Source organism: Schistosoma mansoni, chromosome 7 (genome assembly GCF_000237925.1).
Source record: "Schistosoma mansoni strain Puerto Rico chromosome 7, complete genome".
Lineage (NCBI taxonomy): Eukaryota > Metazoa > Platyhelminthes > Trematoda > Strigeidida > Schistosomatidae > Schistosoma > Schistosoma mansoni.
Genome location: NC_031501.1, coordinates 7,745,173 through 7,773,168, shown reverse-complemented (window position 1 = coordinate 7,773,168; position 27,996 = coordinate 7,745,173). Strand labels below are relative to the sequence as shown.

Below are 27,996 nucleotides of genomic sequence, written 5' to 3'. Positions count from 1 at the left end.
TTCATCTTTTTTTTTAAAATGTTATATGCAAAATATTATTGGTTTTTTATTAAAATACAATTGAGTTTTCTTCATGATGAATTTCGGCATGCATTTAATAGATCATCACAAATAGTTTTTGCATCGCCTAATAGCATTTCAGTATTTTCTTTAAAGAATATTGGATTATCAACTGCTGCATAGCCAACGCCTAATGTTCGCTTGACAACGATAACCTAGAAAAATTTTAATTTCATAAAACAAGGAAAAATAAGTGACAATTTGGTTATTTGTAACATAATTAGTAGTGTGATGTGGGTTACTTATATCGACATAAGTAGTATATATCGTGAGTCAAGAATAGAATACCTGGCAGTAGAAGAATGAGAAGAACGAGAAGGAAAGAACAGAAACAAAAAGCGATTGGTATAGAAATGCAGGAACAATGAAGCCTGGGACAATTATTGAACATTTTGCAAATGAAGCATTGGAGTATAGATTTTCCATTTTACCAAACTGATTCCTCTGACTGTCACAATAGGACATTTGTCCTTCCTTATAAACTGCCATAATTAGTGACTGAGAGCAGTCAGATGGGATCAAGTCAATTTCTCACATTCTACACAAGACCTCAGTCAATGTCACTGCTAATACTGGACAACCATCCCTTAAACTCTCAGTGATAAACCTATCAGAGCCTGCTGCTCTCCGTCGCTTCAGATTTTCTATAGCTTTTTCAACCTCGTAAAGAGTTGGGGAACTTACATCGACTTGTCATTCAGGTCGAATGGAGATCGTGGGAAACCGAAGTGTGACCGAAAGTCAGCTGAACTAATCCTTAAAGTGTTCTGCCCACTGATCCAATCTCCTGGATTGAGAGTGAATAATATGTCCATCTTTTTCGAAGTTTCGTTAACAGTTGGATTCCTAATACGGGTTTCCTTGATAGGTCTGGACAGTTGTCTGCTGTTACCTATTGCCGCTGCCTTTTCCATCTCTCTTGCTTTCGCTATCCACCACTGTTTGCGATCATTGTGCAGGCTTCTTATCAGCCTGTGTTTAAGCTGACTCCGCCCTTCGTCATGTTCAGAGACAGATGGGATGAGTTTTCTAGCATTTACCAGTGAGGCAGATGCTGTCGAGATCAAGTATTTCTCCCTAACCTTATGGTTTACCCTACTGGCAAAAATCGCTACTGTTTTCACAGCTTTTCGGACATCATTCCAAGCTGCCTTGGGGTGGGCATCAGTTACATAGCTGCCTAACTGATTTTCTAGTTGTTCTTGAAATATATTCTTAGCTCGGCTGTCATGAAGTAGAACCCTAAGAGGTTTCTTTGCAGCGTCTTTCCTCCGTCCACTAAGACTCAGACAAATACGCGTTCTCACTAGAACATGACCTGAACCTAAGCACATGCTCCAGAACGAGCACATAAGAAGAAGAATCATGGCTTTTCGATAGACAGAGCGTGAATCGAGTTGGTTCATTATTTTGATGTGGTGAGGCCTTTCGGAGACGCAGCATACATCGATAGCTATGGAAGCGAGTTGTCCTATTTGGCACAGTGTTCGGATGTTAAAAGCTACTACATGTAGTTAAGAGCGTAGTTTCAGGAGACCAGGGATAACGTTCCGCGTACTCGAATCGTTTATATTAGCGGCGCGAGGGTATAAAAGAACGTGAGAAAGGTTAGTCGTAGAGATTAGAGTGTAATTTATGAGAACCATACAATAAATACTTCATTTTCATATCTTCCATTAGTTGTCCTGCACATTCTGTATGATCCTTCCACTTCATAATTCTTTTCTATTACCCTTTCTGTTTTCTGCAACTTGACCTTATTAGCTTTCAACTTCCAGACACTCCTCTTCTGACTGGTGCTACATGCTATGTTAAAAGACATAAGTAGCATACACCACACTACTACTATTATAATAAATAGAATTTCAATAAGAATCATAGTCAATATCTATGGATTGCATTAAAGGAAGTTTCGAATTTCGATAAAATGACGTTATTCACTGAAACTACTGCAATTTTATCAGTAAATTAGATTAAATATGTTGAATCATTTTCTAAAATATTGAGAACATCACATTTACAGTTGAATCACTTATTGTCAGTCAAACGACAACCACTTATTTATTCTGGTAAAATGTACATTGTAAGTGTAATTGGTTAACATTTATTGATAAATACGACAGATCACCCGAAATGATTTGATATTACCTGCAATCTTGTTTCCGTCAACTAAGTGTGTTAAGATAGAACTATGTATTATCTTTGCCTGGCCCCTTCCAAACCAAACTGGAAGATATCCACTCATTCGTTGGCCAAGCAACGTGGTAGTGCTCCTAATATAGCTATATCCACAGGAGCAATTAATTTGTAGATTCACATTGAGGAGGCCAACTCAAGTAACTTATACTTTGTTTAAGTAAATATCTTTGGTTTACTAGTATCATCATAAAGTATCATCGTAAGATCGGCTGCACAGAATGTCCTATAAACCACTCTTGCTAACCTATCATGTAGAATATCACTAGCCAGATTCTCGTTGAACCGTAGTTTTAAGAATAGAGGTTTTTACGCGTGATTGATATCTCCAGCTTTTTTCCCTGCATACTTGCCATTTTTACTATAGGAATCTTCACTATGTATATCTCTCCAAGCCCCATTAAAACTAATGTATGGCTAGATAACTCTCTAAGAATACAAAGAATACCAGACATCAATCTGTTTAATAAACTTCTAAACAATTCAGAAAATTACTCAATAAACCGAAAACTCAATCGAACTTATAATCCAAGATCTACACACGACAAAAAAGTACCTGCAATGAAGTAGATAAAACAGATTTAAGTCCCTGTCACTTGAACAAAGTACTATAAATCTATCAACGTTAAATAACTTATTCAACAAACAATATTAATAATAATAACAGACCTTTTTAGCTAACCATACACGTAATACAGGCATACCAGCTATTATAGAATTTGGATCTTCTTCAGCTGCAGAATTAACAGTATCATTTGCTCCAATCACTAGTACTAAATCAGTTTTTGGGAAATCAGCATTAATTTCATCCATTTCATGAACAATATCATATGGTACACCAGCTTCAGCTAGAAGAACATTTAACTGTCCTGGCATTCTTCCTTTAAAGTTTAAAATAATCTAAACATCATAATGTTTTAATAGCTTGAAATGATATTATCTAATAATATCTGTACAACATGATAAGGTGAGTTTGAATCATCCTGTTATTAATGTTAAGTATTGCAATTGATCAATCCATTTTCGCATACGTGCATCTTGTACAGATCAACACGCCGACGGTTTAAATCAACTTTAATAAGTGAATTGAAGTTCACTACGGTTGCACAAGGTAAGGGTTATCTGAACTCAGTAGCTTAATGGATAATGTATTTAAAGTTTGAAGCGAAAGGTACTGACTAGATTAAAGTCTTAGTGTGAACATTAACACAGAGAAGCAGATATATCCAGCTGACGAGTTGAAGATAGGATGAAACGACTAGTGTCTTTGATTCCACTAGTAGTTACTATTCAGCTCTGCTTTTAAAATGACTACATAATTCTTTTACGAATCTTTTCTTACTACTTAAGTTGTTTTACTCTTATCTGAACCATATATTTTTTGCTATGAAGTAAACCAATATATCCACCGCCAGGAAATAGTATGCTAGTTATATGTAAGTAGCTGACTACTAGATATTAGTTTATTCCTCTTGTTGTCTGCACAATCTACATGTTTACGTCAAAAAATGTTACTGAGACAAGGGGAGCAAACCAATATATATATATATATATATATATATATATATATATATATATATTTCACGAATATGCCATTAAAATGAGTTGGTCAGTCAGCCAGCCAGTCATATGCAAAGTTGGACCTGACACTTATGATTATGGGTTCGATAGGTCACATTTCATCACCATAACGAGATGAATTTTTCAAGACAAACGAAAGAATAAAAGAAGTAGGACGTTATCAGTAGTGTGCGTGGTAGAAATATATTAAGCATAGACAGTATAATCCAAGGAAAATAAATTCATGAGATAAAAAGTACAAAATAATTTGGAAGTTTAAAATAATAAAAGGACAAAGAGTGAACGGACGTGGACCATTTTAACCGATTCTGACAAGTGCAAGCTAACGACGTCAACCATAGTTTACAACCTCAATCAGATAGTCTGTGTCTGCCTAAATAGTTCAGTGGAATTATCGGTGACTTCATGATTTGAAACTACTTTTCGACCCCTGACAGCTTCCTCTCAACCTACCTCTGCACTGGCCAAATCGTCAAAATAAGTAATGGTTGATCTAGTAAAATATTTAAAAACTTTTTTTATTAAATAAACTTACCAGCAACAGGATGTATAGCAAACCGGACATGTTTACCACGTTTGATTAATTCTTTAGTTAATTCTGCCAATGGATATTGTGCTTTAGCAACACATAAACCATAACCAGGTGTAATGATAATTTCATTAAAATCATTTAAATAATTAGCAACTGATGAAACATTGGTCTGATGATGAACACCTAGAGATATGTATATTAAATAATAGTTGGGAACTAATTCGATTACAACTTAAAACGATTCACGGTGATGACCATAACAATAATAATAGTGATAATTATGATTATGATATTATTAATAATGGATGTATTAAATACTATCTAGTAGTATAGCTAGTCACAATGGAAGTTTTCACATCGACATAATGATAGAAGGATAAATACGAGGAATAAACTATATGATTTGAACAATAAGTACATTGGTGGTTCTTGGATAACCACAACTATTCTATTTAAAAAATAAAAATAGTTTCAGTATACAGGACCTATAAAACTAACTTATAGGATCTAATACAAACTGATTCACAGAAAACAGTTTGGAATACTGGTTATTATAATAAATCAGTTGTATGCTTAACTATTAGTCATAAGCAACATAGAAACTTGTACAAATATACATCGAAGTAGGTTGGGCACATTTCGCATTGGTACAGTGAAGAAGTGAAAAAAAGTTTGTTATATTAGCTGTACTGACAGCCAAACAGAAAATGTTTCAGATGAACGTATGAAATCAATGAACAATGTATACCAAAGAGAGTTACAACTCAAGATTAAAGAGGCCAGGTATATATGGATCTGCTACAGCCCAACAGATTTTCAATCATGTCACCGGAAGTCTTCGGTCATTAACTATTGTAATCGAGCGGATATCAACTAGGAACACTGGATCTTTAGAGATGGCTTGGAACACCAATTAGTAACCTTAGGGAATGATCTTTAAATCTTACGTTCGCCAACTTTACTCTAATCTCCAATTGTTCTTGTGGCAAGCAATGATCCGGCATGTGTTACACATGTCATACCTATCTCAGCCGATGAGGTTTGACTGCAACATTAATCCACTTACCAAATTTAGGTACCTGTCCACTTCTCATTTGATCTCAATTACTTCGGGTATTCCAATTCGTGATACTATCAAGACCCAAACTAACGAATTAGATGGTAATCTAAAAGTTTAATGCAATATCAGGTTGTATTCATCATCAATGTATTGTTGAAGTTATACACAAGATGACACGTAGGTAAACAAATGTCTATAAACAAAAAATAACGGTACATAGGCACATTCGTATGTTAGCAGTTTGGTAACATGTGAGATTACTGAGATACAACACCGTATCAACCAATAATTATATCTATCAGACCAACCATTTAGTTCATGGGAAAATTAATTTATTGCTTTAGTTTTTCTCTTAGACAGACACAGATTATCAATGTAGAGCCTGGTACAGACATACGATAACCAAATTTATTATACCGGTTTAACATGACGAGATGGAAATAATACAAGAGATCGGAACAACATAGAAGTGATAGAAAAGAAAGAATAAATCGCGAGAATGTGATGTCAGAAGACAGAGTGAAGAGGCGTATACGAAGAAATAATGGAAGGGGAGGGAATATAAGAAGTGAGTGCACCTGCACCACTGCGAACAACTCCGAGACAAGTCACACAAAGTCTGCAACCACGGGTTTCAGTTATCACACGGATCCCAGCCAGTTGGTCAGCATCTACTCACTTGGCTTAGACCAACAGTCAATGACTTTGTGGTCGCTCCTAAATTTCTTCCAACATTCTCCAACACTAGTAAGCATCCCTCGTTTAGGTAGACGAAAGTTCGGCATACTTAACATACGTTTTCATTACTTCAGTCAGTGAAGACTCACTAACTGGTTTCCAGCCTTTGTGAAGTACCCTAGGTCTCATCATTGTTCACTCACTATTAAATACACACATGTGACGTATATCATATATAAGTGCACGATAAAATTTCGGAGATTGTAAAACATCCAGTTCATTGACTTGAACCCAAAAATGATCAACAACTGTTGAGTAGCAAGTTTAGACTCCATCTTATTTAATCAGACGTATATCATTAAAGTTATATCCCTATTCTTCAAACAAAAATAATGGTTCGATGCAAAAATCAAAATCTTTTAATCTAATTTCATATGCTCAATAAGCCAGATGTACTAATGGTGACTTACCTTTAATAACCATGGATTTTCCACCAGAATATGAAGTGGTTCCATAACCTCCCAATATCACATTGGGCAATGAACGATTCATTGCTTTACACATAATATAAGAGAGAATTGCACCACTTGAACCAATCAATGCACCAACTACAGTCATTAAACTATTATTCAGCATAAAACCTTCAGCACATAATGCCCAACCGGAATAACTATTTAATACAGTTATTACAACGGGCATATCTGCACCTAAATTTTTTCAATCATAAAATCAATAATGATAGTTATTATTATTATTAATCGATTTATTCAATATTATATTTTTGGTACAATACAGAATTCTCAGCACAAAGTATTTCAACAAGTTTCCTTTTCTTATTTCTTGATCGATTCTGTCGATAAATACTGAGTGATCGCCAGTTACATGTAAGCAGTTCATGAATCTACATCTGAATAACTTGTACAGGGAAAAGTTGTAAACGTTTTATAAACGCACCTGAATAAGTTATATGATTAGTAGACATAATAGTGTGTTAAAACAAACAAAAACAGGTAACTTGTTGAAATATCTAGACGGCAGGAACAGGTAACTCAGAAATTCGAGCAGGATGCCTTCAGTAATTGTGTATACTTAAGTGGTAAATGGAACAATATTACAAGAATATATAATTATATGCTTTAAAAGTTAAGAGCATAGGTTTACTTGAAATCACAAACACACTCTAATAATAAAGGTATATAAAATGACTCAGTATCAAATTAAAGGTTTGTATATTCAGCACATAGTAAAATGAGCTTAGTGGAAAATAATGATACTTTCAAGATGGTCGAAGTGGAGTGAGAAGACACTTGTGAAGTCTCCGATTTATATATAATCCTACTCAATAAAATACATTACATTACTATCAAACTACGCGAACGATAAAAAACACATATAATATAACTAAGTGGTTAAAAAAATAATAGTGATCAAGTAAATCACCTCCAATAGCAGCTGTTAAAGTCAGACCAGAAATTCCACCAGCTACACCAGCACCCCCAATAAGTAATCCAAGCCCAGGTAGAACAGACTCAGGACCAAGTGAAAGAAGACCAACAAGACATCCACCAGACAATGCTACTAAACTAGCATTCAACGTATTTCTCATCGGTAACAGCAGTGGAGTTGATTTTAAGATACCTGAGTATAGAAACGAAATGTACAGGGATAATAATCATAATATTCGGAATGAATTCACAATATCTCCGAAAGCATTCAAAAGAAATCTATATCCATGAAAATATTTTAATGATTTATCTAATAATGAATTTCTCTTCGTCCAGTACAAAAGTTCCCAAGGAAAATTGTCGTAACCAGTTTATCTAACCACAAACAATCAAATATATTAAATTAATCCATGTATATCGTTAAATATCTTTCAAATAAGTCATGTCATATTGTAGTACAAGTGAAGTGAATAATAAATATTTCAAAACTAGATAGTTAGTTTGGATAGTTCAAAAGAATTCATCAATACTCCGACTACAAAGACAACATTATGGTACAGGCTTATTTTCAAAACTTGGTCGATTATTTTCGAACCACTGAATGACTTTTAAATAAAGAATTCACAGAGTTGATCTAATTAAAAATATCTAGTACAGTAATTTATTACTAAAAGTAATCGTAACACGGAGCCAAACATCTTCATTACAATAAGGTTAGAAGGAATACAAGTCTAACAAGTGGATGGCTTATCGGGTTCCAAACTAACTGACTGACATTTTTATAGTAAGTAAACAACTTCTTTGTATATAGAGATAGTGAATAAATTAAAAAAGATGAGAGAATGAGCTTCATCGACTAAGGTGACTGGTAATGTACTTCAAATGTTCAACCACTAACCAACCAACGCATATTTCCTGAGGTAGAAGTATGTCGGAAGTTAGGGGTGACCAAACCAAAACATGGTATCAGATCATAAATAAATTCTTTGTTGGCCTGAGTCATATTAGTAGGTACCGTCTAGTTAGTTAGTATATGCACTGTGGTTGTGATCAATGGTTGAAGTCTTTAAGTAACATGGTTCAGAACCATTCTCAATGGCACAAGTGGATTCATTCTTTGTCTTTCCTTAACTTTAAAATTGCCATTTATCTAAAATATTCAGTTTTTCTAGTCGAATCATTTTATCTAGGCCAGAAAATTCCTACTACCACTACTACCGATACTGTTAATATAGTGAGAGAAAACTAATTTATTGTTTAATGCACGATTACACAGTGCTTTAGTAAAATGGGAAAATTGTACATCAAATACATCATTTGAACACTTTCTTTGAATACTTTCTTACAAGCTTCATTGTCCCTTCATTCCTGGTGTTATCATGACTGTTTTCAGTTTCCTTCTCTCTTCTCTCCATTTTAATCTCCTCAACCGCCTGCTCGCACACATGACACTTCAGAGTGGTGTTACATACTAATTATATCTCCAAGCATATGTAGCATACACCCCATTACTACCGTTGCTAGCATGGCATTTATTGAAAAAAATTGATCTCGTTGTGTGGATAAATTGTGATAACTTTAACTGATCCATATATGTACCAGGTTCTACATTATTTTTCAACTAACCGACTGGAGCAAGTCACAACAGCTAGTTAAACATTATTTTGTAATATTTTTTTATCCTTTCGCAGGTTACCCAGATCAAATGAAAACACAAACAAACTTAGAATAATGGGTGAAATATAAATCAAACATGTAAATGAAATTACATTTTCTGACCTATTTCAATTTTCAATTTAAGAACTTCATAATTATGCAAAAAAAAATATCACTAACCTTGTAGTTTACCAAAAGCTATCAATGACCCAGTTAATGTAATGCCTCCAATATACGTGCCTAAATATGCCACAGTTTTCATAAGTTGCAATGCACCATAACAATCCGGATCCAAAATTAAATGAGGCATTTCAACCATATAATTTGCAATACATGTAAGTACAGCAGCGGCACCGACTAAACTGTAACATTCCAATATTAAAATAAAATGTTAAAACTTCATTTAAATCATGAGCCGATCTAAGTTGGACCATCATTAAAACCTGAGAGCACTGAAGGGCCGTTCCATCCTAGTATGAGACTCCCTATCGCCAGTGCACATCCACGACTCTGCAAGCGGGAATCGAACCCAGGATTTTCGGTCTCGCTAGTGGACACTTAACCTACAGGACACTGGGGTGACATCCGAGTTAAAATAAATTATTCAGAAAGAAACCATAACTATATGGAATTACAGCTACACATCAAACTCATCAAACAAGTCATTAAGATTTGTCTCCAGATGTCAGACTGGCAATTTCAATGAAAACAAAACATGCATTATGTTATAAATCAAGTTGTTACTTCTTATTAATGCTTTTAATAAAGGTTTAATATTTGTAAATAGATTGTCTGCACCATTGAAATACAACTTATTTTAAAAATAACTAGACTAGACTAGACATATCTTGCGTACTCGATTCCATCAAGTTCACATGAATATGCATCGTAGGAGTAGAGAAGAAAGTAGTGTTTAAAAATAATTTAAGATCAACAGATATAATTAGAAAGTATAAACTTCAACACAGTGAATGAGATTATTATTAAACTGTACTTCTTTTCCTCTCTTACTAGAGTAAAGAATCAGTTGTTATATCGACGCTTGCTGATCAAGACTCAGTAGACTGACAAATACATCTATTATATTTAGTTATATTGTCGATTACAACGACGATATTATAGGACCTGAGCAATTTCCAATAAACGCAGATTATAGTGAAAAAAGCATTGAAAGTTCATGAACAGAATTCACACTGATAAATTTATGCAACAAAAGTTCATCTTCCCCTAAGTTTTATTTGGAGATTAACACCCAAACGATGTTCTACACTCCGGACTGACTTCAACTAAACTTCAGAGCAGAGAACTAGAAATCACTTGATAGCTATTTTTTGTAGTATGAGATACCGTAACAAAGTATTCCCATGACCTTACCAAAGATTAAATACATGAACTCCATTCTTCGTCATCAGTCTCTTACCTTTAAACCAATTAATTGAATTGTCTAAAATTTTTACTATTGACTACCACAAAAAATAATGATCTGTCAGATCTTCGGGTTGTGTCAGAAAAGGTATACCAAATCAGTAAGTTTTTACAGTTTGGAGAGGTCGCTTAGGGACTAAGGCGTCTATCTACCTTTCAGTTACTAAGTTGTAGGCTCAAAATTCGTTCCATCTAATTAGATTTGGACAGTCAGATAGTATCATCAGCCCCTATATATTTAGAGTGCCATTTGAAGTCAGATACACAGATTCGTCGATAACGAGTTGCAAGCAAACAACTTTACTGAATAAGTATTTCCGCAAGATGACTTGAACTTTAAAATTTCAATAAATATGTACATAAATTATGTAAACAAGAATGTTAGTCTAAACCCTCAGACTACTATGCTAATCTTAAATGTAGTGCATTAGGCAAGATAAGATCATAAAGAAAAATTCGATTTAGAGTAAAATTGAACATCGTCAATATGATGATAAAATATGAAATCTTATTACTAATGTAAACAAACATTATGAAAAAAACATCTTTGACCATTTAAGTTCAGTTATTCCGGCCAGTCGGCGGTTGCAGAATCGAAAAATGTATAAAGATTTTAGTGGTCCACTATCTGACTCCAGTTAGATCGTATGATGATTTTTATCGAAATATACATGTCATCAACCCTTGTATGTTTTTATAAACTTCATTAGCATTAGAGAATAACGGGACAGAATAAGTCAAATACGAGAATGAACCTTGAATACGTATATTTCATACACTTACTGACCCAAACAGACAATCAGAGAAACAAAGCGGAAAAAGCGAAACGAGATAGAACGAAGTGATACACAGAGGAGAAGGCGAGTGGGTCAACTCGTTTTGATCAAGCGTGACTCAATATATATAGTCAGACCAAAAATAGTTACAGACACCTAATGGATATCGAGTGAACAATTGATACACGTACGATCATACGAAAGCAGCCAGAGTTATTAAGCGACTAATCAATAAGATTAAAATGTGGCTTGAGAATAATGAATAGATTGGTCTATTCAGAAGCGAGAATAACCTATGTGCACTTGACATGGTACCAGCTACCATAAGACGAAACACTAGAGAAAATCAGCTACTACCTTATCCACAATTCTCTAAACTTTAATTATGATCATGAAGCGATATTAGTTTTTATCAGATGTTGGAGATCAAGATGATAACACTAATCAGAGGAGATGCAGTTAAAGAAATCAACTCGTACTAATCTATTATACACAAAACTTTCCAGATCAAATTTCATTACTTCACACTGAACATAGTCATAGTGTGAAATATAATTCAACATTTTTATCGATTAGTTCTAAGATATTCACGAGACAATTTGAGTTAACATCTACCTCTCTTGTGTGTGCTTAAGTTCTTAAGAGCAGTTTAGATAATGAAGCTGAATCTTTTAGATTAATCACAGTAACATAAATAACTGAATGCACTTAAACTAGATTTGTATTTGTACAGTGAATTTCAAAAGAATGATCATTTGCGATTATTTTAAGAGTTCTGTCTAAATATTAAATTACCTATGAAATAAAGCAACCATCTGTGGTAGATCTGTAACTTGAATACGTTTAGCAGCAATGGAACCTATTAATAACCCGCCAGTTAAACATGCTCCCATTTGAGTAAGTAATTCTAAATTTGGTTGTATAAGTCCTAGAGTAGATATTAGTCCACTTGTTACACCAATCATACCCAAAGCATTACCTAGAAAAGTAACGAAACATATGCATAAGTTAACCAAAAAAAACTAGTTAAGGTGAGCATACTGGTAACTGATACGATGACTAACAATTAGTCATAATAATCAGATCTTCTTAACTGATTAGAGAGTGTGATCTATAAACTGATCTCCTCTAATCTCCTTTGACATTTTACCATGTTTTTCCAGTCTATCGATCTTGATATTTTTATTTAAAATCATTTGAGTACTTTATTCAATAAAACAGTGTCATGTAAACTTATTACTCGGTCATAATTCACATGACTGAGTTCATTTATCAAACAGGATTCTTTCCATTTATTCCAACAATTGAAATTTCGTTCTTCATACTGATAAAGCCTATCTCTATGACCGTAATCATTGAGAAAACATAATTAAACAATATAACATAATCATTATAAAAGCATAATTGTTGTAAAATCTATTTAAAAAGTAGAAATGAATGGGCACTGACTGAAGATCCACCAAAAAACAATAAGAATCATACTATTTGGAAGCTTCCAGTTTTGCTTTCATGAATAAACACAAGTTCACAATTGGATATATAGTAACTGAATTTAAAAGAACGAAAGAAACACATGGATTTATTAAAAAGAATGAATAAATGGGCTCCTCCCATTTCTTTAGAATTGTCAAGGACCTCTATAGGCAATTAAGGAATGAAATGGGTTCCTATGATACACTTTTAAACTTGCGGTAAAGAGTACGAATGTCTTCATTTTCTACAATTAGACTGTTACATACAGATGTTTTCCTTCAGATATCTATTTGTATACTGATCAATATTAAACGAAAACAGAACAGTTGAAAATACTAGGTAACAGTTTGATATGACAAATTACAAAACCTGACATTTTGTAATCAATTTTTTGAGCTGATTGGTGAATTACTTGCGAATTCTTTTTCCTAAAACCAACGGAACATCATAATTAGAGAACATATAAGAATTCAGTTTATTTTTAAGGAGTTAAAACGTAAGTTACTGAAGAATTTCAGGATAGGTCATAATTATTATCCAGTATTGACTGGTTTTTAATCGATATAATTAAGCCATTGAGTCAATCATGAATACAAAACTTGATTAAAGAACATCTAAGTGAATACTAGCAATGTAAATGATCCTAAAATTTACTACAAATTTCTGAAAAGCTACGACAGTTATAGTTCTTAATATCCTAACAATGTTGAAAGACAACTAATCCTTAAATTTCATAATTCATCAGTTATCAGGATTTATCTTTAACATAAAATAGAAAACATACCGACACGACTACGTTTTTGACTGGATAAAGCAGTCAATGCACCAATGCAACAAAGTGAAGAGGCCAAGTATGTAGTTTGATGCATATCAGTTAATAACGATGGAGGTAAAGTTAAAAGAGCATATCCATAAACGCCTAATAGTCCAGTAGCTGGAATGGTAAGTACATAATTGTATTCTGGTAGATCAGTGGGACGTTTGAACATATTCAACATTCTTTGAGTAACAACAAAACCACCACCAATATTGATCGCTGACAAAAGAGTAGCTGATGCTGCTAAACTCTCAGGCACACTAGATGGATAGAAACCACCACCCATTAGAAGTAAACCTCCAACTGCTGTAATACCGGATATAGCATTAGTAACAGACATCAGTGGAGAATGAAGTGCTGGAGTAACTCCCCACACTGTATGATAACCTAATTAATTTGTAGTAAGAAAAAGATTGATTACCAATTAATCTAGGGAAATAACTACCATAGCTATAGAAAATTTAGTGGTAAACTCAAGTAAAGAACTAGATACTATGAACTGAACTGGTGACAGTAAAAATTCGAAATATAGTTCTATCAATTTTATATTTTTTACTAAACTACTCAAAATGGGAATCATCAGGAAAATAAATGACGGCGAAAACAAAAAGCTGTATGTAGGAAACAGGATAAATAAAATGAAAAAATACCAGTCATGCATATTGAACAAAGGCCTGTCTGAATATCTAGACTGCCTGTTCCTGCCGTCCACATATTTCAACAAGTTATCTGCTTTTGTTTGTTTTAACACACCATAATGTCTACTAATCACATAACCTACTCGGGTGAGTTTGTAAAACTTCTACAACCTTTCCCTGTACAAGTTACATCAAGGTACAATCAGAGACATCGTGGTTGTTGATAATATGCATTGACTTGAATGAACATGATTCAGATGTAGATTCCTAAACGGTTTACATGTAACTGGCGATCACTCACTATTTATCATCAGGATTGACCAAGAAATAAGAAAAGGAAACTTGTTGAAATACTTTGTGCTGAGAATTCTGTATTGTGCCAAAAATATAATATTGAATAAATCGATTAATAATAATGATAACTATTATCATGGTTACTATTGCTATTATTATTATCAATGTACAGACTGCTTAAATGTACCTCAGTCAACGTTTTTATATGGGATTGAAACAACCAGATGAAATTATAAACATGAATAGCAAAAAATATTCGAAAGGTGGTAGTAACAATGATAACAAGATTAGATGTTGGTAACATTGTTCGAAATGACAGGACGGAAAAGCATATAAGACGAAATGATGAAACTCAAGATTAAAATGAAGATGCGTTACGAACGGACTGGTAAAGTCAGGTTAGAATTTCTGCAATCAAAAAACATTCGGAACTCCAAACAACTGTCAGCTAACAACACGGTCATCATTCTCAATACAAACAATTATACAGTTCACTCGTACAGAGATGAATCTTGGAGAACTACTACAACCATCATCAAACAAGTACAGGTAATTATAAACAATTGTCTACGAAAGATACTCCAGATCTATTGACCAGATACCATCAGCAACAACCTTTTATAGCAATGAACAAACCGGTTTTCAGTTGAGGAGGAATTTCGGGAAAGGCGCTGAAGGTGGGTTATATAGGTTTTGATGGTAATCAACCACACTGCACCAGAAATCAAGCTCTTACTTAAAATCCTGAAGATAAAAGAAAAAGAGTTAGACTAAAGAACATATTGCACCGCAAATCAGAGGCAGGCATCAAAAGAATGAATAGCAGTTGGCAACATCTGGAAAGAAGCAAACAGGACACAATTAGTTGAAGAATCCTGCGCTGTGCTCCACGAGGGGTAATAGGAGTAAGTAAGCAATTAATGTAATTCTACCATTGCGAATGATTCTGAGCGATGTTACACAAAATCTCCAACCACTGATCACGATTGTAGGGTGGACCTCTTCGTCTACTAATACGACTCAAACCAAGAGATTAATAGTTTTACGGACCGGTGCCATGTTTTGGTTTGACCATCTGTAACAGTATTCTATCCTATTTCTACACGATAAACGAGCATTTCAACTAAAACATATGCTTTTAATGTCTATCATACAGAGTTTACCAAACTTCTGTCAGTTATTTGTTATCTTTTGGCACAAACAATTATTGATGAATAAAACATTGAACATAAGTTACTTACCTACAATACTCGAGAGACCGAATGTTGTTAACATAGTGGTAAATGCTGGAGAAGGTGAATATAGACCCAGACCAACTAAACCACTCAAGCAAACCGACGTAGATATAGCAGAACGAAGTTTATTTTTAAAAACAGATGAGGAATCTTCAGGTTGCACAGTCATATTGCTTCCAGCTTTACTTAATTGTTTACTATTATTTAATTTTGGTGCTGATGTCGGTTGAGAACGTACAGGTGGAGGCCACATCAGTTCTCCCTTGATCAAAAATACAATGCGCCACATGGATGTGAGAGCAGTAATGATGAGTACAGGTGGAAGTAATTTTTTTTAATGTTTCGAAAGAAGATTGAAAAAAGTTATGCAAAAGAATGAAGTTGATAATTTAACTGAATATACAATAATTGTCGTTAACAATTACCGATTGATGTGAAATACCAATTCATGATGAATAATTGAAATGAATAACCACTTAATCGATATGCATATCCAACCTAATTAAAGGATATATGTCAATCAAGTTGGACTTTTTTCATGGTTAAATGATGAATGTTTCAGTCTCTTTCATCGATAGTTTACGAAACTAAGATACCTTACACTAGGAATTATCAAGTTTTTGATAAGTGTCTGGCTCATTAATTAACAGCTAAGGACAATAAAGCATAATCCTATAAGAATTGATAAGCTTTCAGTATTATCACTACAACAAGGAAAAAAGTTAATAACTTATAATTAATGGTTATATGTAAAGTTATGAAAGGTGAACAAATTTAAAACACAAGGGGGTTTTGTAGAGATTTCAGTAATTTTCGTGGATTAGGGTTGGTTAGACATTAATACCGCTGGATGCCGGCTCAGTGGTCTATCGGTCAAGTGCTCGCGCATGAGACTGATAGGTCCTGGGTTCGAATCTCGCGAGGCGTCCCACAATAGGACGAAACGGCCGTCTAGTGCTTCTAGGTTTTCCACGGTGGTCTAGCTTCAATTAACTCATGATCTTAACTATATAAAATTTAAAACACATGAACTGTTAAAATAAATTCTCACTTTTGATTATGCGGTGCATTAGATTCTGATTACTACAATGATTAAGAAAACATCTGATCATTATCAATCGTGTTACTGCTAAAGTGATCTCTCTATATTACTTAATTTTTGTCATATTCATTCTAGTCTTACTAGTAATGATAAATGAGAGTGACTTTTTACTAATCAAATTTTTCGCATATGACCTATGGCCTGTTTATAGGTGTTGGTTACTTAGGTTATTTCGTGCAATATAAAAGGTATTGTTGATTCATTTAGTTAACGCAACTGTTTCAAAAGAATCTTTTAGTGCTTACATGTGAACCATCAACAAACAAGTATGTTTTTGTATTAGTCGCTCCATCTATGTAGTTCATCTAGATCTCACATTATCCAAGAAGAATATCATAATCATTCTGTTTAAAAAAATCACATGATTTATTGGTTCTCGCTAATAATGTTAAGGTCTTACTACAAACTTGAGTATGCTTGAAAGTCATGCTTTCATTACTGAGTACACTGAGTTATAACATTTTAATTCTTGTCTTTTTGAATATTAATGTGTTCCAGAAACTTCATCTTTTTCCTATTAGCTGTTAATTACTATATGCTATCTACCGTTATCAACAATTTTAGACGCATATGCCAAGGAACAAACAGTTCACTAATTCTCTCAAACAACATAGAAATTGAGTCTACAATAGAACCGTTTGTATGAAATTAACTCAACCATTCCTTAATTCGTACGTATCGAACAACAACAGAAAACCCCAATAGAAATAGTTATAATAATTATTATCATAAAGATTTATTATTATTTATTTAAACACATAAATATTGGTACAAAGGGACACCAGATATATATGCACCACACAAATCGAATGAGATTTGTGTGAGGGCTGTGATACTGCCCAGGTGCCCAAACTGAAGCAGGTGGTTTACTTAGGGAACCACAACCGGAGCCTTTGACCTAAAGGTCTGATCCACAAGGCAGTGGAGCAAAATAAGGAGATGCAGTCCCATGGTAGCCGGTGACCAACGATTGATTCATTCGCCATTTGTTCCTTCAGGATACTGGAGCCCATGTGCACCACGGGTTTGGAATCAGGGTTTTCCAACTCCCTTAGGTGGACTCGCCGTGTCCACCAAGCGCCGGACATTCTCTTTTCGTCCTCTCGATTTCGTAAACAACAGTAGTGCCACGAGAAGGCAGTGAGTAAGAATTTAACGGTTACATTAAGTATTTGAAACGAAATAATGAAGAAATGTAATTGGAAAAACTTCAGGATAAAAACTACCGGAAGAACTAGTACTAAGAAGCCAATTTACGGAAAATTATTTAACTAGTGATATACATTTCAATGAAACTACTTCTTCGTTATAACCTCACTAAAAGTTTATAGTACTGAGTAGCTCTTAGAAGCTTCCAGATAAAAAAAAGAAAGAATTTAACATTGACAAATGAATATACACACCATGAACGGGATCAGAAGTAAATACTTAGCAATAAAATTATAGACTTTTGATTAGCGAATAAATTATATATAAGACTTACATTATACAATATAAGGCTATCACGAATCACATCATCCTCTAAGTTAAGATAAAATCGATCTTTCGACCCTAAAATAGACGAGAATAAGTCACTCAACTAAACAAGAGAATGAAAATTATGTTCTTCAATTAGTTAAATTTATATCATTTTTTCTTGCCTAAATAACATCACTACAGGTTAAAACATTGCGCATAATTTAAACTCTTTAAATTATTGCATTGAGTGACTCTAATCTCTGGAATGTTTTGAAGGTTTTTTTCGGGAAATTATGACAATTTCCAAAAAGTAGACTGAATCAACAGGAAAAACGAGCTTTGTTGAGTAATTCTAGTGTTTTTCAATACCCCACAGACTCCAACCATAAAGCATATAAACCAATGAGAACTACATACCACTAGTCAAAAACTTAGCAAACTAATGTTGCTCAATGTCTGACAGTATTGTGTTTATACATTTATCACCTTAAATAGTTCATCCAACTTAATGCTGGTTTAGAATGTTTATGCCAAAATCATAAGCCTAGCAGAAGTGTTTGCGGCTTAATCTGCGTCAACCCAACAAATGCCTCATTTATGAGTAACTGAGTAGCAAACTGGGATGAATAGAAGTTGAATGAACTTAATAACCGCTGACCAATAATTCTTTTTCAACCCTGAGATTATTTGAGCAGTCATTTTATCGAGAAAATGCACGTACAAACAAATAAAGTACTTAAAATATTTAAACCTTTTACCAACAACACTTTAACGAAAAGAATATGCGAACGAACTCACTGAACCATGAAATTAACTATTGATTAAGAGATGTCAAGATATCCTACATTTTATCAGTCAACTTCTAACATGACTATCGCTACTAAACACTTTGAGTCAGCCAAAAAAATGAAATGGAAAAATATTAGTTCTTGAGAAGTTACAACCATAAATAGTTTAATTTTATCGACTAATATACAAAAAATATTAATCAGACTGATTTTGGTCTTCTGACATCTTTGTTGAATTCTGTCTCCTGTCATCAGAAAATTTATGGATACATATAATGATGTGTGTTAGCATGTATCTCAATTTCATAGCGAAAAATTAAATGAACAATTAGAGTAGTTTAGATCAGTCAGCATAACTCACCAGGAGGAGTCATTGATAATAGGTAATTTGCTACATTGTTTGAAAATAAAGTTGATGCTTGACCTGGTAATCGACTGGGTAGATCAGTATAACCAATATGAGCAACATTATGATGATATGTTAATTTGCCTGGTACTGTTGTTTCTACATTTCCTCCAGCCTCTGAAGCCAAGTCAACAATAACTGACCCCGGACGCATTGATTCTACCATAGCCTAAACAATAAATAAAAGCTGTTTTGTAGAAAGATAAATATAAAAACCAATAAGCCTATTGAAATCAATCCAAGTTAGATAAAGAGTGAACAAAATAAAGTCTCAAATTTTCAAGTAGTAACAGCACTGTCAATTATATTAGGTAGTAAAAAATAGACACACAAAAGCTAATACTATGAAAAATTACTCATGAACACTTTGAATACAAAAAAAGTACGCATACATATCAACAAATCTTACTAGGGATTTTGTTTATTGGTAACTGACTAATTGACTCCAAGAAATATGTGAAGTGGATGTTAGTGTAAAACACTTACCTTAGTTATAAGTTTTGGTGCTGGTTTTCCTGGGATTAAAGCACTGGTAATAATGATGTCTACTTCTTTGGCTTGTTTTGCGAATAATTCCATTTCTGCTTCAAGATATTTTTGAGACATTTCTTTAGCATATCCACCTCCTCCTTCCCCAGACTCCTGAGTAAATTGTTTGGAAAAAAGATACATGGACTGTATTTCATACATTAGGATACTACTGACTGATAAAATAATAACAATGTTTCTAGTTAAAGTAAACAATGAAATGAGCTACTTCAATGAAATAAACAAGAAAGAGTGATCATCATTACCCAATAGACCATATATTATGTATGTCGAGTCCTCCTTCTATCGACCAATAAGAGACATCAGAACGATTCAAAATGGATGATATTGCTTAGTACTCAGTGATCAATCGGTTGTACATAAATCACAGTACCATAGGCGGTCAATCGTAACCAGGATAGCCCAGTAATAACTTTCCCGACTGTAAAACTGGTTTACAAGGAATCGAATCCGCCAGAGAGCATCAGCTCCCTCACGACTACCAGTACACCTTTCTGACGAGTGCCGAATAGCATGGGACCTAGATCAAGTGTCTCCTGCCGACTACCTTCAGCCACCATCTTAGACCATGCGGCTATTGACTGTTGGTCTGAGCTGTACTGGAAGATACAAACTACCTGCTGGTTGAGATTAGCGCGAAAACTACAGTCAGCGACTGGAGACGGGGCTACATGGATCAGAATCATTCATAATGATAAAGATGCACGCATCATTTATTTTACCTCAAATCCTGAGTTCTTGTATTTCTCCATGCATACCTTTTCCTTCAGTCTTAACGAACTATAATCTCAATGCTTGGTCTCTCTCACTATTATGTCAATACATCATTTCAAAAGTATTTTCAACTACTTATTATCCTAACGCCATCTGGCTTAACAGACTTGGCATGGTATCTTGACCTAGTTGATATTTGTCTTAGGTTCTCTGTAACTTTTGACAAACTGTCTATCAATATTATTTATGTAAGCTAAATTCCATGAATTAAACATAATAGCAATTTACGAACTAAATCTTTAATGCAGTTACTAAAAATTTTCCTATGTTGAGAAATTTCCAGTGATTTACTAATGAGAGATGAGAGTAGGGGAAATAAATTACTTTCATAGTTGAAATTATGAGTCAATTGAAGCTAGACCACAATGGAAAACCTGGGAGCATTGGACGGCCGTTTCGTCCTAAATTATTACTTGAAAATGAAAAGTTCCTTGATGGTCTAGCTTCAATTGACTCGTGACCTCAACTATTGAAATTACCATAATATCCACAAAACCCCTTCTGAAATTAAGATATCATAGAAAAGTATACATGTAGTATACACTTTAAACCAACACGAAAATATACGTTTTATCGTATAGTTTTCAATCTTCATAACGCTGACCATATACATTGTTTAAACTTAAGGCATGATAAATGTTTCCATTTCAAGTAATCGTTACTACTGATTACTATATTGTACTCCAAATAAAAATTGATAGTAATTTCAATAGTTGAGATCATGAGTCAATTGAAGCTAGACCACCATGGAAAACCTGGAAGCACTGGCTGAGCGTTTCGTCCTATTGTAAGACTCCTCAGAAGTGCGCATCTACGATCCTTTCTCGCGAGATTTGAACCCAGGACCTATCAGCCTCGCGTGCGAGCGCTTAACCTCTAGACCACTAAGCTAGCATCCAACGGTTTTAATGTCTAACTTCAACCGATCCACGAAATTAAGCGACACATCCACCATTGTCTTCAGTGAGTTTCTATCTCACAACAGACCCGGCTGAACTCCACTGGTCACTGCTTCAACAATATCCACAAAACCCCTTCTGATAAAAATTGATAGATCATGATGGTTTACATGTTTTGATATCTTCAATTTATGCATATATCGCTTGATAAAAATTAACAAAGTACAGTACTGTCACTCTCTATCTCTCTTTCTATTTGTCCTACCTTGATAAGAAAATTGTCAAAAACCTAGACAATATAGACTTGATAAACATTTTAACCTATGTCTGGGTCAAATTAAAACAATTCATTATTAATATAAGATTCATATCAATAATTTTTAATGGTTTACAACTTACTTGTATATTTACAGTTAAAAATTCTGCACCAAATGATTCAACTTGTTCACGAACTGCTTCACGTGTATCAAAAGCTCGTACAATAGCACCAAGACTTTTTGCTGTACTAACAGCTGATAAACCTGCTACACCGCCACCAATAACTAATACTTTCGCAGGTGGAATTCTACCAGCAGCTGTAATCTGACCTATAATCCAACACATACAAGATTATCATGACATTTCGAATAATGAATGAATATAATTAACAGTTTTTGTACTAAAATCTACCTTTACATATCTAGATAGACGGTTTTGTTTAACTCTTAGTTTTGACCAAGGTTTTAGTCTGCCAAATCAACCACGTCAGAAGTCGGGTTGACGTTCATTACCGCCATCATATAACTGAATTATACAATGTATTTTAAAGTTATGAACCACTGAGATCGAAATAGTTCATAGTATGAAACCACATTAACTGTGAAACCTGAAATATATTTGTCGTTGTTTTGATACATTCATAAGCTATGTTAATATTTCGCAAAATCCAACTTCAACGCAATGAAAGCGACTACTTCTAGCCTCTTCATCCAAGCACCGTTAATCAGACAAAGAAGAACAGTTTGGTAACGGAAGCTTAGTTTTTGACGGCCTCAGTGTAAGTGGAAAAGTAAAGTTAACCGATTATATACCAATTACAATGATTAGAATTTATAAACAAAAATCATTTCGGAAATAAATCGAAAGTCTATCTGAAAAGTTCATATTGGATAATCTAATGTAAATGGAACTTGTCTTAATTGATAATGATCTTCCGAACTCCCAATGGAAAGACAACATGCATAATGTAAATAAAAGAAAAACGTATTTCTTATTCGAATGAAAGAAGTAGCTTAAAAAATTCCATTTGACACTTAGATATTTTATATAAGAATAAATATTCAGAAAATGAACTACTCCATTTCCGTAACACACACACACACGAGCCTTTTGTTCATCATTTAATGATTATGTTTTTTTCCTAGAATGATATTGATAGTATGAAAGTAAACAGATCACAGATCAAAAAACTTCTCATTAAGTCAATCCAGATTTTATAAATTAGCCTTTAGAAGAAAATTATTAGAAAATAGAATTCACAATCTGATGAAAGTGTAAACAAACATAATATCAGAAGGGGGTTTTGTGGAGATTTTAGTAATTTTATATAGTTGAAATCACGAGCCAATTGAAGCTAGACCACCATGGAAAACGTGGAAGCACTGAACGGCCATTTCGTCCTATTGTGGGACTGATCAATTGCATTCCTAGACACCAATGGGAAGATTCAAGCAACTAATACAAAAATGAATTTAACTTCAACCTATTATACAAGCTAGTGGCCAACTGGACTCAATAGCTAAGTGGATAACGCGATGACGTTTGAAGAGAACGGTACTAGTTTCGAGTTCCGGAGTGAATATCAACTATAGGATGCAGGCAAATCCAGACGATGAGTCCTAAATAGGACGAAACGCGTGTCATTGATTCCACTGATAGCCACTTTCATCTAAACAAATAATCAAACCACAAAAGTATGTCAGCAATTCATTGGTAATACCTGCAAAAAATCGATTGAACAATCCAGCAGCCTCAATTACACCTTTATACCCAGAGATGTTAGCCATTGAAGATAACACATCAAATGACTGTGCCCGACTTATCCGTGGTATACAGTCAAGGGCTAATAAATTAACTTTTTTCTTACTTAGTGAGTCGATTAACGGCTAAAAAAATGACAGAGATCAAATGAAAAAATGAATCAGAAAGCCATAAGTTAACAATTCAAACTATAACGAATTAGAGTGAAAGTGCATTAATTGTAAACAACTGTCAAACAATGATACGACTATGCATCGAAATTAGTTTACATGCAGTTGTTATGGATTTAAAGCATATAGAGAGACAGTTTGTATTATCTTTCTCATAATAATTTACACTGTTCTCATAGAAATCTTTTCACTTAATTAAGTACAATAATACAGTATACACGGGGTACCTCACCTGTAGTATGCCCTGATGTTCTCGTGACTTTCGGGTTGCCTGATCTGCCAAGGGCGATGGGACAGTGCATGACAATATTGTTGTGTGCTAGGTTTAAAGACAATTGTTTGCTATATGCATGCAAGTCCGCCCCTTTAATGTTCCTATTGTTCCTACAATGTATACAACTGTCACAACAATAGCTAGTCGGTCAACTCTATTAAACAACGAACTCTGATCACAAAACAAGCTGGGTTTTTTTAATCGTCATCATTAAATTAAAGTTCGAAAGACCAATATTAACCATGATATTTTCTGGTGAACTACTTAACCATAGCAGATAATTTCCTACTCCTTCTCCATAGAAGAACCCTCTTCATCCAACAGCCCGGTTAATGTACTAAACATTAGACTTTTCCCCTCTAACTTCTAGGAAAGGCACCCCGTCACATGAAAACATTGAGTGTGACTTTCCTTGGAGAACGTACAAAAACATGAATGTATGGGACCTTTTTAAGAGGACAAGTAGACTCTCCCCACCCCTGACATTATCAGGCCATTTAAGCAAGAAAAGCAACTGATTACAAATAAATAATCTAGTTTACCACCTATTGAAATCCTTACCAATCATTTGACGGTAAACATTTTCGGATTTACAAACAGCGCATGCTTGTAAATCGGTATTTGTACTCATCTACCATAATCCTAAATTTAACATAATTTTCTTTTCTGGAGAAGAGTGGGAAAGTGAACAAACTGGAATAAAGAACGTGATAAATATAGCTTTTGGAAACGACTGTTTGCAATAGTTCATAACTTAATTAGTTTAATATATTTTGCCCTATAAATTACCCTTTTAAAAGTAAGCTTCATCTACGTGCCTGAACAACCTAGATACAAACAAAATATTTCAATTTACAGTATACAAAATAGACAATTTAAAGGAATTTACTTGATTTTTGGCAGGGTATATTAAACTAATTAAAGTGCTGTTAGGTTTCATCATACTGACTTCATCTGATAGTTTAGGAGGTGATTCCAGTGAAGGTGGTCGTATTTTCAAGATAATGTCACTCTGATCATACAAACTTTCTAAACTGTCTGTGATTATTTTAGCCCCAGCCTTTACATAATCAGAATCTAAGAAATTAGAGTTAACACCGGCACCAGTTTGAACGAAAACGGTGAAGCCACATTTGGAAAATAGGTTGGCAGTCTGAAAAGTCGTAATAATAATGGTGGTTATAAAAGAGAACCAAAGACGTTAAAAATGGATAATACACAAATGAATAAGCAAACACTTCTTTTGATAAACAAAAAGTGTCAGGACTTAACTTATAACCAAAGGAATCATGTACATCATAAACAACCTGAATAAAACACAAACATTAGCCTCCGATTCTCACTGAAGCTGAAAAGGATATAGTTGGTATAAAGTAAGGTGGAGCTGGTTCCGGCGAATTACCTCAAGAGATCTTTAAAACTAGTATGCGGACTTTAGCTGTCAGAATGACTAAGATATTATCTCAAACCTAAAAATTAGACGTAATCTCTTGTAACTGGTCCTAATCGTTGGTCACTTGAGTTTCTAAGAAAGAACTAAAAGTTTCTTATAACATTTAAAAAGTCATTTTGACTAACATAGTGTCTAAAATATTGGACAAAATTGTATGACGCCTAACTGGTGCTCATAAACAGCGAACCCGGAAAATCAGGCCAGTTTCAGTCCTGGATCTAGATGAATGATTGTATTTCACTACATTAAGACGGCGTTCTATCCTGCCCGTCGATAGATTTTGTGACAGTGCCTATCAAAGAGGTACATATTAATGGTGAAGGTCCTTTATTGGAAAACTATTGGTCAAGTTGTAGCTTGTGATGAAACGTTATTACAATTACCAACGCTAATTTGTCAAATCCTAAGCCAATGATAGCGAAGATAAGCGCGCTAACCACTTCAGTTATCGTAGAAGTCTCATCAATCCAGGAGAGTTTGTATTTGACAAATCCTAGACATGCATTTAGAGCACTCAGTTGATTTTTGTCAACTTTAAACATTTGTGGCACAGGAAAGATATCTGTTTGCCAACTAAGAGGTAAATATACTTGCCAGAAGTTTGTTATTTGCTACGTTGTTTGGGAAACACGGCCTTTAAAAAATGGGACACATTTTTGGGTCAATCATATCTGGACATAAATTTCCTCAGACTATTGCCCACGAATGAAGAAACTATGGAGTGAGGAATACTGAGGTTGAAAGCAAGCTGATGAAGTAGAGAAGTCTCACCAATTGAAATGACTGAGACGTGTATTTTGTATCCCCAGCCATCACCTGCTACGACACCATATCAGTCCATATAGCCATTAACTGTTTGATAGGGAATTGTTGACACATGAAGATTGTTTAGTTAGAGTCAATGTAATTATGATGATTACTTGTTATAGATATTGAGTGAGATGGATCAGAATCAGCTGCAAATACGTAGAAACATTCACCCATTATTTCCACTTAGACCAATGGTCTTTTGTTGCGATGAACGTTGCGGCATATTTCTCTATATATGATATAACCTAGCAATATTTGTCATAAATATATGTTCTAATCTTATCCCTATGAGTAGAATAATTGTATTTCTGGGGTTTCGTGACTTAGTGAAAGCCACTTCTTAAGAGTAAATAAAAAATATTTTGTTTGGTCTTATGAGCATATTATATTGCTTATACGTTTTCAAAGCAACATCCAATTAAATTGATTGGTGCATCTTCAAACCACATTAGAATCAGGATTTCGAGTATAAAAGGGTGTGAAAATATGGTTTAAAGTGTGAGATCTAATAAATGTAAGGCCTGAGTGAATTATTCGAAAGGCTGAATGAAAACCTACCTAGTAATATTTAAGACTTGATGCATAGCTGTGGTGTTTGTATAAACTAATGATTTCTGTGTACTTGATCTCTGCCTGATTTTAAATTTCAAATACAATACGTTCATATAAGCCCACCTAGTTCTATTTGCTGTAAATTCAACAATTTCTGGAATTCCTTGTTGGTATAATAAATCTGAATAGTTTTATTCATCACAATATCTCACAATTCCATAACTACCTCTCAAAAACGACCATGAGATCTAGACAAAGAGTAATGCAAGCCAGTAGACACAATGTCTTTAATCTCGGAAATATAACTTCATGTGTCTCGGTTCCTTTACGAGTTTGAATGAAATCTAAGCGACCATTGAAGCAGAATAGCATGAATTCATGTTTCGTGGCTTTTCACCAGCCGCTTAGAATCACATACGTCAAAGAATCGGGATGAGAAAGATTATATATATATATACTGTTATTATCAATATTCTCTGGCATCCAAACTGATTGATGCTTTTATGGTTGTATGCAGCTGATGATGAAAAGTCACAAAATACAGTGCATTCATATCATATTGCCTCAACTGTTGTTTAGACTTTATTCAAAATATAATTTTACGGTTACACTAACAAGGACAATTTTGATGCAAAAAATTCCCATTATTTGTAACATAAGTAACAGACCTACATGAGGAGTAACGGAAACGCGTTTTTCATTTATGAAAGATTCTTTGGGGATCCCGATATGCAATGTATTATAAGCAACACCAAGCTGAGATGACTCCGCCTTTGTACTGTATAAGCGATATAACAAGCCAACTGGCTTTAACTGAATCAGTCGATGACTTTGGATGGTCGTAGAGAAATGCGAAACAAAAAATATAGGAGCCAT

At 34.2% G+C, this 27,996-nt stretch overlaps 1 protein-coding gene across 1 annotated transcript; it reads right to left on the bottom strand.

The window, feature by feature from the left end:
- Nucleotides 1-71: 71 nt before the first annotated feature.
- Smp_082370 (putative nadp transhydrogenase) lies at nucleotides 72-27,996 on the bottom strand (the record flags this gene model as incomplete). The annotated part of the gene is made up of 16 exons (XM_018798747.1): nucleotides 72-215; nucleotides 2,926-3,137; nucleotides 4,373-4,552; nucleotides 6,578-6,814; nucleotides 7,548-7,745; nucleotides 9,389-9,570; nucleotides 12,205-12,388; nucleotides 13,667-14,086; nucleotides 15,873-16,128; nucleotides 18,452-18,519; nucleotides 19,576-19,789; nucleotides 20,107-20,262; nucleotides 22,242-22,429; nucleotides 23,821-23,986; nucleotides 25,195-25,458; nucleotides 27,793-27,996. The coding sequence occupies 16 exons, from the start codon at nucleotides 27,994-27,996 to the stop codon at nucleotides 72-74; spliced, it is 3,273 nt and encodes a 1,090-aa protein (XP_018653658.1).